Below are 11,593 nucleotides of genomic sequence, written 5' to 3'. Positions count from 1 at the left end.
CAGTTGGCTTCTCAGAAATACGTGCGACAAAAAATCTCTGTGCCTGCTTGCATTTTGGTTTCCTGTTTTTGGAACAGTTTTAATTTACTAGATTCCCGGAAATTTCAAAATTATTTGATAGATGGCACAAATTGCACGGATTTTGATGTGGCCATCGATAAGACGAACCAATTTTCTTAACATGAGTGACGTCATCAGAAACGTCATGTGCCTTACTTGAAGTTGTCAGATTGTCGAGTAAAATCAAATTTTTAACATTGATTTTTCACTTTTTCTTTAACAATTCTCGCTGTACCTGACAACCCTGAATCTAAATACCGAATGAGGATGCGGGGTAATTTAAGTATAAGTATTTCACAAAAATTACTCGCGTTGCTCAACAATGTATTATTACTCGAACTATATTACATTGTCTATTAAATTTTTCGGTTGCCATTATCTGAAGGAGCAATCAACCTTGGCGTAAATAAGGTGTCATTTCACCGATTATATGACTTGCTTCTTTTCCAAAGAGGGTAGCGTTCCGTGTCATCATGGTGCCTTTCATTTCCTATTTTGTCACTCAATTCTTTCGATACTTGCAAATATATCATCATTTACACATAATTACTCCTTTCTAGGCGTGTTTTCAGCTGTAGCACTCGACACTTCTAAAAAAAAATAAATTGCCCGGGGAGACCAACGGAGACAGAGTATTTCTTGAGCTACTTGTGGGCAGGAGGGGGATCAGCTATGGGATCAGCTTGCAATGTACGGTGTCTAACAACTTCTTCAGTTTACATAGCCTCCTACTGAAAAAAAAAAGAAAAAAAAATCCAAAATAATTTAATGAAGTGATTTCATAGAGAGAGTTGAGCGTCGACAATTTTTACGGATTTTTTTTTCTGACTAGAAATGACGGAGAAATAGATTTTTAAGTTGCCAAATTTGGATCCATTTGAACCGACATTTTTTGGCGGTCAGGCGAGGCGCGAGAGAGATCGCATTCGCTGATTGGCTGAAACCCAGCTGATGGTTTGGTACGTCATCTCCACGACTGTCGGACAAGCCTCTGATTGGTCAGATTTTAGTGATTAGGTGTTAGGTGATTAGTGGTAATTAGTTTTCTTTTCCTCACATTTTCTATCTGTAAGGATTTTGGATTACTCTCTCTGATTGTAAAAACTTTTTACAATCCTGTTTGGCTTCTCCGTGAAATTTTGATGAGGAATTCACCGGCAGATATTCCGCAGAAATGTTTCCACCGAGCACCGACCCAATTCGTGCTATGGGGGACCCTAAATTGACAACAATGTTAGAAGACCAAACAAAAACAGCATGAATTTCCTAACCTACCTTTGAAGTTGCCTCGCATGCTAAGCTGTGAACTGGCCATGAATTTGTTAGCTCTACACGCGATATTACCTTATCTCGCAATTTCCTCTTCTCTGACTATGTCCCAGTGAATCCCAGCTCCGGAAAAGTTATTATTAAATTCTTTTTTTATTCTAAAATTGTTATACGTAAAATAGACCATCATCATGGACCCTGAGCCTCCTGTCACATTCAAAGATTTGGTAAGGAAAATTGTCTCTTTTATCTACAGGTGGATTTAGTCGGGAAGAACAAGCCCTTCTAAATATACCCAGAACGAGTTGCATTGGCATCTCGGTCTGTTCTACTGCTAGTGATTGGCTGGCAGTGCAGTTCGGGCTCATTGCCGAATGCTGAATTTCAGTGCCAAAATACCAATAAAGTTCAGCCCCCCTTTTGTCAGGCCCACCGACTTAAGACCACCTCCTTGTCAACTTAGGAGTAAGAGGTGTGAAGACGGTGGAAGTTGGCAATCACATAACTCGGCTTGTGATGTCCCAAAACGGAACACCACTCAATGGCAATTCTTCAAAACTGTCGTGATTTTTCTTCTCTGTGCGGAGAAAATTCTGCATTAACTTCAAGGAATGATATCAACTTGTTCTCTTTCAAAATATTAACCTAGAGGCGGAAATTTTCAGACACTGCAAACGAGATATGTGATAGCGGACTTATGCGATCGAACTGAATTGACTCTAAGTATCAGGAAACTCTGTGCATTTTGCTTCATTGAGATCTGCATGGATTGGGTTTCTAAGTTAGCTTATCCAATAAAGTTTGGTTCCTCTGCATACTGAACGGACTCCTATGGTCCTGATAACCTCCATTTAATGCTGGACGTTTTGTAGAAACATTCTGCACCCATTTGTAAACTTAAAAGTCATCCGGTAATTCAAATGGAGTTGACAATACTCGTCCGTATGGCATCGGGTAACTACGTTTCCGAACAGTCCCTTATAGTTTACTTTGACCATACCCCTAATCCACACTGTTTACCCAGTTTGCAGAGACTTTAGCTGTGAATATCTGACTATTGAAAGTCCATTAATTTTTTCAGGATTTGGAACTATCCATAAGGTTGAGCTGGAAGATATCCACTGTTTTACCTGCTATAAAAAAACTAGAAATGAATTTCATAAAATCCCCTCAAGAGGAATTCTCCAGAAATTATTAATATTCTAAAATGCCTGTATCCAATGGAAAACGCAGTGGGACCAGTAACTCTATTATTGAAATCTTGTTTTTCCTCATCCAATTATTGTAGAATAATATCATAAAAAAAGCTTGCTAGTTTATTTAAGAAGTGCCCTCATGAAAATATAAAATTTTATCACTCTTATTTTTTTACATATTTTAAGTTAAATCAACTTCTGATTTTAAAATTCACATGAGTAATTGAAATAATTGTCTTTTTTTTAGGGTGTGATTGACTCCTTGTGTCAAGCGTGCAAGTCATTGAAGTGGAAAGCTCCTACAAAAATTCAGAAAGAGGCCATTCCAATCGCCTTGAAAGGTATGATAAAATGAAATTAGAAATTTTCAAGAAATCCTCACGCTAATCATTGATATTTGGTTGAAGGTATTTTTCCCCAACTGTAAATAAGGTGTTTATTGAAATGTAACTTTAAAAAAATTAAATCCGATTCCTACCATAATTGTTTTATCCTCCCATCTATCACCAAGACCCTCAGAATTTAAGTATTTTTGTACGTCTTCACTATTTTTTCAATGTAATACTGATATTTTTAGTCATGACTTTCAACAGACTTTCAAATGATGTATTGCGTTTGATTTTCTGCAACAATTAAATTTTCAATCAACAGTAATGAAATTACATTTCTTTCCACTTGTTTGAAACTTTTGCTACGTTTGTACCATTGTCCCGTTGCAAAAAACGACAAGCCACCACCGCTGCCCAAGATTCCTTTTGCATGAGAAGGTGCCAAGAGCACTCAGACCTCTGATCTACCAATCGTAATGGCATTGAGATGAAGTATTTCTAATTGAATTTGTTTTGTAATCAACAGGAAATGACATAATTGGTTTAGCCGAGACAGGATCCGGTAAAACTGCTGCATTTGCACTACCCATCTTGCAAGCCTTGTTAGATACCCCTCAACGGTATTTTGCATTGATTTTGACTCCTACTCGAGAACTCGCTTTTCAAATTTCTGAACAGTTTGAGGCTTTAGGTAACTCTTTTCATTATCAGCTCTTTAATATAATCTTGTTTTTTTTTTTTTTTTTTTTACAGTGGAGAGGTAAAAGAGAATATATTGAAAGTATACATACAATACCTTTGCTTTATTTTTAATTCCCACCATTTACTTTTTTCTCCATGTATTTTACTCATATCACCACATAAACATGATAAAAACGCCCAGTCATTATTCACACAAATCACAATTTATGCCAAGATTCTCAGAGCAAAAAGGAATCAAACTAATTCCTCATTGCGTCTACAGATCTAAATCAATGCTGCTTTTGTTTTTCCCAGAACTGAATAAAAGTTTACAAGGTACGCAGCTTGACTTTACGGGTAGTTAAAATGTTTTTCAGAACCCTTGCAGAAGAAGCCCTCAGGTAGACCATTTTTAAGAAATTAGTAGAAAGAATTTAGCTGTCTCTGAAGAGTCATAGGCGGTGCTTTGAAAATCAAAGAATATCTGAATCCTCTAATGGAGAGTAAAATTTATTTTTATCACTCTCTGGCCAGAAATTGTTTTCAAAGGGTTCTTCTTCCAAAAATTTAATTTTTATCTTAGTTTAAAAGTGTTTCTCTTTTGTCTTGATAAACTGTCGTGAAATAATTTAGGGCTTTACTCAATGGTGTATCTTAACAGCACAGTAGTTATCAAATTTTCAATCAAGTGAGGGCTTTTTTGGAAGGTAATTGATATATTTCTTGAAGGCAGCACAAGTTGTAGTTGGCCAGCTGTAGTTGGCCAGCTGTATTTTTTGACTGTATGAGAATTGGTTGCGTTACTTTTAGGACAACCTATGTATATGGCTCAGTTTAAATTCAACATAAATAAGAGCAAGAATGATGTCTGACTTTTTTTTTTTTTTGCAACAGTAATTTTTTACTTCTTTCCACAGGTGCAGGAATTGGGGTGAAATGTGTCGTCATTGTGGGGGGCATGGATATGATGTCTCAAGCAATCATGTTGGCAAAAAAACCTCACATTATTATTGCAACACCTGGACGACTTGTTGATCATTTAGAAAACACAAAAGGTTTCAATTTGAAAGCTTTGAAATTTTTGGTAATTATGTTTCACTCACTAAAGGCACCTTTTTTCTCTCACCGCAATGGCGCAATAGTCCCTTCAACAGAACAGATTTTGCAAGTGCTCACACAGTATTGGCCATCCCTGCAAAGTCCATCATTTTTACCACAAAATAGAATATAAAATTTTTAATAACATTAGTATTTCTCTATTTCATAACTCTATTTCAGACAGGGCTGTCATTGCGAATCTTGATACAAACAATGGACCACTAGACTAGGTACGAATTTCAGCATTCTGATACATGTTTCTGAACCAAAATTTCACGTAAAACGCGATGCGCATAGTAAAAGTTACCGAAATCAACTCCTTACGAAGATATTTAATGATTCATGATGCGTGAATTCAAACCGCCCGCTCATGAAAACTCAATGCTCTACGTGATTCACATCGCGCGCTAAACGTTCATCATGATAGTCTCTGCGATATAAAAATCTGGAAACCTCAATCTTGACGGTTTAGCTCAGCTATAGCAAATTTCTTGTGGTTTAAACAACATATGATGGGAAATGAACATTGCTCGATGGAGAAGCTTGCTGAAACCGTTGTAGCGCGCGATATGACTCGAGTAGAGCTTTGAGTTTCTTGTGAGCGGGCAGTTCAAATTCCTCGTAACCAATGTAAAATAAAAACGTTGAAATCTTCGTTAGGAGTTAGTTTCAGTAATATTCGTTGCGCTAATCGTGTTCTACGTGAAATTCTGGTTAAGAAACATGTATCAGATTGCTTAAATTCGTACCTTGTCTAGTGGTCCATTGTGATGAGCCAAATTCTCGGAAATGCTTTGAATATCAGATCTCAAAAAACCTCCAGACAGTGTTGGAAACCAATCATCATAATAAATATTTTTTTATCAAACTTTTAAGTAAAACACTACAGACAAATTTCCTAATTCATCTTGGTAGTGAGAATGAGAAGGGGTTTGTACAAGATAGGTCTTAATTCGCTAGTGTAGAATGTTTTGAGATTTGACACATTTTATTAGTAGGTTATAATTCCCCTTCTGTTCTTAAAGTCTCCAGCTCCCTAAAAAATTCAAGGGATGCAGTGAGGGGTCGCAGTTCCCAATTAATAAGATTTTTAGAAATTATTTACCGAAAAACAAGGTATTGTTGTGAAATATGGTTTTAAACTAGGAGATTGGGCAGATTTCATTATTACTATGTACTATATACTATGTTCATGTGTTTTTTTTGTTTTTTTTTTTTTAATATTTACATATACCAAGTATTTCAGATTGTACTAGTTTTTTTTATGTTTTTGAAGGTTATGGATGAAGCTGATAGAATTTTAAATATGGATTTTGAGACAGAAGTGGACAAAATATTGAAAGTGATTCCCAGAGAAAGAAGGACAATGCTTTTCTCTGCAACCATGACGAAGAAAGTTCAAAAATTGCAGAGAGCCTCTTTGAAAGATCCTGTGAAAGTGGAAGTTTCAACAAAGTATCAAACAGTTGATCAGTTGCAGCAGTATTACATTTTTATCCCTGTTAAGTTCAAGGTTAGAGTTTCTTTTTATTGGTAGTATGAATGTTAAAGCTTTCCTCTGGTTAATTTCTGCCAAGAGTTATATTTAGTCCATTATGCTGACAGTCGTTTTGGGATCCTCCTTTTTCCCACTTTCAAGTACATTTTTGAGTTTTGTACTTTTTCATCGATTATCGTGTGTATCATGTGTGATTAAATAAGGTGTCACAGTCTCGTCTTATTGTTCAAGCTCAGGTCACAACATTCAAAAATTTTCTTTAAAAAGCCATTTTAAAAAAATTTCATGCCTACCATCATGTTATCGATTTCTTATCTATGTATCATTCCTTTGTTCATACTTACTGAAATAATCAGACAGGGGGGGTTTTGCCCATTGTCCTTTTTTGCAAGCCTTATTCTTTTCTTCTACTTACGCTCAACCTCAATCAAATTTGAGGGGTTCTCGAAAGGTCCAGGAATAATTCCCCCTTTATTTGCCACCTGGTCACAGAAGGCGGCTTGCAGAGGAGGGAATTTCTGGTACTGTTTTTTTCTGTCAAGTGATAGCTTTACAAGTTTAAGTATGAGTTGTATATTTGTATTTTATTTTTTCCAGATCCATAGATTGAAAAATGCTACATCCTCCCATAAGTTATGAGTCACTCGAACCGAGTTTAGAGCTTTATGTCTCAGAACAGGGCAAAAGTTGAAAAAAAGTTGTCTCAACATTCAGAAATCGTATAATCTTGGCAAAACATTCAGATTACCAATCCTAGCTTTGCTTCAATAGTTTGAAGTAAATATTAACTAGTTAACTGCAGGGCGAAGTATTTAATTTGATCCATACAATTTCTTAGAAAGTGTTGCTGCTGTACCAGATATTATATTCAAAGAGATAGCCCATGAAATGTATCATTATTTAAGAAACAATAAGGGCCAGATGACATTTTGGTAATTATAAAGTAGTGATTATAATACGTTCTGTGCTTTGAAAAGAACAGCTGACCCCACCTTTCATCAAATGAATTTTTGGAAGTAAGCGCTGCCGTAGAGATTCAAATAATTACTATGTACCTGCTTATCACTCAAAAGAAAAGTAAGGTGTTTGCCTTCATTTTAATTCTGCTCTGATTTTCTTCAAATCTCTTGAGAAAGAGAGAAAAGTTGGAGAGGAAGAGAGTAGTTGAGATTATGTGTTAAAAAAATGGGCGCTATGTAAAATTTGCAAGGGGGGCCTTGTTTTGTAATTATTATTCAAATATCAGAAATTTTGTTTCCTTTTTTATTGGAAGGAGCTCAGAGCTAAAAATTTTCAGGCATTTTTTATCTTGTGTGCCCTTTCATGAAGGCAAGAAAAGTTAAGATTTCGAAGTGTACTTAAAATCGATGTACCTTTTTTTGCTTCTAGGATGTGTACCTGGTTCACTTATTAAACGAAATGGCTGGAAATTCCTTCATGGTATTTTGTTCAACATGTGCAAACACAATGCGAGTAGCCCTGATGTTGCGGAACCTAGGATTGGGTGCCATTCCTCTCAATGGGCAGATGTCTCAAAACAAAAGACTAGCTGCACTCACAAAATTCAAAGCTAAAACTAGGTCTATACTTATCTCAACTGATGTTGCTAGCAGGTAAATACCTGGAGTTCCTTCCTCTCAAATTCATTCTCAACTCTAATGGCACTTGCAAAAAAAGGAATCTTAGCCAGTGTTCTCTAGTGCTCCATGTGCGAGACCCGTACCTTCTGCTGCTCTCTGTGCTGCTATTGGCTGCTACGTCATTTTATGATGCCAAGCATACGGATATTTTAAGATAGGGAAGCGTTTTCCCATAAGGTTTTTGTCCGTACGCGGTCGGTGTCGGTAAACGGAATGTCCGTGCAGCACGGATAAATCTGCAAGCTTAGGATCACTGATCTTAGCGTCCATGTATAGAGTAAAGGAAATGAACTCATGGAGCAGTGAGAGGTTTGAGGTTGATCTTTTCAAAATAAGCAAGTCTCTATCTCGGAGATTGGGCAATTTTCAGCATTCTTCTTCTTTTTTTTATTGTTGTAGAAATAAAATTGCAAACATATAGGTACCTTAGGAAAAAGAGGTAAAAACTTTTGTTGAAGGTTGTATTTTGCACATAAGTGCATCCCCCATCAAGTCAAAATTAAAAGTACACGTGAGGCAAGACCACTTATGATCGTTTGAAATTTTAAGGATGGTATCTAAAACGCCTCTATATTTCGCTTCAGCAACCAATCTTGTCCTTGGACTTGAAGACCTGATAAGTTAGTATCAGCTCGGTTGGTAATTATCTTTAAAGAAAATATTTTACTTGGCCAACTCGTTTGTGCATCTGCAGTAGGTATTTTTGATGTCAGGTGGCTCTAAATTTATCTTAAACCGAGATTTGAAGCTTTAGTAGTTTTTATGAAAATTAGTATATTTTTGTCTATGGTTTTTTCAATGTTAGGTTTAATTTGTTTTATCATCACTATTTCTATTTTTTTTTTTCTTCCATATCCATTTCTATCAAATGAATCTAGAAATCAAAACGTTTTAATTAATTTTCCATTTCCTAATTCCATTTTTTTTTATTTTGTACTAACTATGTTCTTTATTATCATATATCAAACATGATTTTTAATTTTACAGAGGTCTTGATATTCCACACGTAGATGTAGTTATAAATTTAGACATTCCAACTCATAGCAAAGATTACATCCATCGAGTTGGACGGACTGCTCGAGCTGGGCGCTCAGGAATTGCCATAACTTTTGTCACTCAGGTAACCAGGTTATTTTTTCTTGTGTTTTTGGGAAGTTTTTATGTCACCAAGAAATTGTGACTCAGCTAAAGCATTCGCTTAACATTCATCATAGAAGTCTTCTTTCATTTTTTGAAAGTTTCACTTACAGATAGTCCAATTTGAATACAATTATGTTTCACAAACACTGTTCTGTTTGCTTCTCAGAATCCATTTATATGCCTGAAAAATAGAATAAAAATGGATGGAAAACTACCATCAGAACACTTACAACACACATTGAAGGTGTAAGTCGGCAATCATATAACTCGGTTTGCGATGTTGCGGACTTCCTGACATACTTTATTTTTTAAACGGAAAACCACTCAATTTAAACCACTCACCTACTCGCCTTTTTAATATTCTTTAAAACTGCAGTGATTTTTTTTCTCTGTGAGAAAAAAATTCTGCAAAAACTTCAAGGAATGATGTCAATGTGTTCTCCTTCAAAAAAATAACATAGAGGTGGAGATTTTCAGACTCCGCAAGCGAGACATGTGATTGCGTACTTACGTTGTCGACATGCAATATTTAATTGTCACCTTCTGGCAAACATTTCTCTTGATTGGACTTTGATCTAGCTATTGGGGGACGGATATTACCATAAATACAGTTATCTCTAAAGCTAGACACTGTTGTTATTTATCGTCTGTAGTTGGAAGGTATCTTGGATGGAACTACAGCATCAAAGAGTAGTTATAGGAACTAATTTTGAGCAGGAAAAAATTTAAGAGAAATATTCACTAAGACCCGCAAGGGCTCAAATTTTTAACTGTCAACTTTAAATTGTCATAGTTTTGTCAATGTTTAACAGAATAAGTTGGTCTAGGTCTGAATCAACTGTTTTTGAGTTGATCTTTTGAATGAAACCAAGATGATGTCACAAGTTTTTTTAGTTATGGAGTTAGCATCATGCTCACTACTTTTGAGACAGCCTTTGTAGTGCATTAAATTAACCATTGAAAATTATCATACACTGAAAACACTACCTAAGTCATACTTGTTTTATCCTCAAATTACTGAGGCAAGAGCACTATTCCAAAATCTTGCTTACTACTGGGCAAATATTGAAACTATGCATACGATTCTTTTACCAAGAAATACAGTACATGATGAACCAATATACATGTTTGTTTCAACAAGTACTTGGTAATTTATTTATGACTCTGAAAGCAATCAGTTTGTATTTTGAACCTGTCATTCTTGTCTAAAATCCCTGTTCTCTCACTGAAACTTTCATGATAATTCTTTTTTTTAACTTATACAGTATGATGTGGAGCTGTATCAAAGGATAGAGCAGTTGATAGGCAAGAAACTACCTTTGTATAAAACAGAAGAGGAGGAAGTCATGTGTTTGCAAGAGCGAGTAACAGATGCACAACGGATGGCTAGAATAGTAAGTACTGTAAAAGCTTGATGTGAAACCATCACTTAGTCCCTTTTCCCTCACCTTGTGTACCTCAAAAATTATTTCTTTTGATCAATCATACTGGAATTATTATTTTACAATTCTCAGACCTGTTAAATTTTATGCAAGGTCAAAGTCAACCCTTCTCTAGCACAACATTTTTACCAGGAGTATGTATTGATCTCTGTTTTGTAAGAGAAATGTCCTTAAGGATAATATGACGCACAACAACAAGCTCTTCTGGTCTTCAAAATTTCACTTGTTTTATTTGTACTTTTTTACCAGCTTTTTTTTTCTGAAAATTCATTCAGGCAGCTCAGTTTGACCTTACTGCCTATTAATTAATTCTATAACTTATTCGGTTGGTGTAAAAAAAAATGAAGAGCTTACTTCTACTTTTACATCTTATCAAGTACAGCTTAAATTAGCAGCAAATAGCTGAAGTTTTAGAATCTACTCGAAAGTTTTTTTATAGAATGAAGAGTCTACCTACAATTTTTAAATTGTTTTACTGCAATAGTCTTAATTTATGCTGTGTATTTTTGCAGGGTCTCAAAGATCTTGATGACAAAAAGAGTGGGAAAAAGAAACGGAAAAGTACTGCACTTGATGATGATCTGGATGATGGAACTGGAATAAGAAAGAGGATAAAATATCAGAAGAAAAATAAAAAATTCAAAAAAAGATAACCTGCGGAAAAAGAATGTACACATGTTTTAAAATAAAATAAGTATTTTTTTTATTGTTTCAATTCTCAATAAATTAAATTAAGTTGAATTTCATCAATATTTATTTTTTTAATACAGCTGCAGAGTGATTTCAGCAGCCTCTCTGATCCTTTTATGGAATGAGTGTGCCCTCATTCTTAGATCACCTATTAGTTTTGATTTTATATGGTCATCGATAAAAAACTAACAATCTTAAGTAGAGTGTGCTATCCTCAAGTAACTGTGAGAAAAAATCAGTAGTGAGGATTGTATGCTTTACCAATATCATGGGCCCTCACCAGACAATAAAGAGGATTTTTCTTAAATGAGTGCATGGCTCTCCTGTAATCTCCAAAATTGATTTTTAGTCAATTTTCCGATGTGAATAGTTGAAAATTGTTTTCAAGACATCTCAATTTCTGAGCATATCAAATAAATCACATCTTAATCAGTCATTATGACCGTTCCTGGATTTACTGAGTAGGCAACCCAGGTAGTTGCCCGGCAGCATTCAATTTTTGAGGAGAGAAGAAAAAAACTAAGAAATTTTTTTCATTTTTTTTTTTTTT

At 35.2% G+C, this 11,593-nt stretch overlaps 1 protein-coding gene across 1 annotated transcript; it reads left to right on the top strand.

The window, feature by feature from the left end:
* The first annotated feature begins 1,310 nt into the window (after positions 1-1,310).
* Positions 1,311-11,099, top strand: pths (probable ATP-dependent RNA helicase DDX47). Its single transcript, XM_072296781.1, has 9 exons — positions 1,311-1,556; positions 2,773-2,866; positions 3,381-3,545; positions 4,453-4,619; positions 5,910-6,146; positions 7,521-7,744; positions 8,759-8,891; positions 10,177-10,305; positions 10,866-11,099. Exons 1-9 carry the CDS (start codon positions 1,521-1,523, stop codon positions 11,004-11,006), a joined length of 1,326 nt encoding a protein of 441 aa, XP_072152882.1. The 5' UTR covers positions 1,311-1,520; the 3' UTR covers positions 11,007-11,099.
* The last annotated feature ends 494 nt before the right edge of the window (positions 11,100-11,593 follow it).

The sequence above is a fragment of the Bemisia tabaci genome, chromosome 2, assembly GCF_918797505.1.
Source record: "Bemisia tabaci chromosome 2, PGI_BMITA_v3".
Taxonomy (NCBI): Eukaryota; Metazoa; Arthropoda; class Insecta; order Hemiptera; family Aleyrodidae; genus Bemisia; species Bemisia tabaci.
The sequence above is the reverse complement of the archived record's forward strand: the minus strand, read 5'-3'. Positions and strand labels throughout refer to the sequence as shown.

Bases quoted from the DNA above. Each gene is read 5' to 3' on its own strand.
- pths (XM_072296781.1), top strand. From the start codon at position 1,521: ATGGACCCTGAGCCTCCTGTCACATTCAAAGATTTG. The intron at 2,867-3,380 runs GTATGATAAAAT...TGTAATCAACAG, and splicing joins CATTCCAATCGCCTTGAAAG to GAAATGACATAATTGGTTTA. The intron at 8,892-10,176 runs GTAACCAGGTTA...TAACTTATACAG, and splicing joins CCATAACTTTTGTCACTCAG to TATGATGTGGAGCTGTATCA.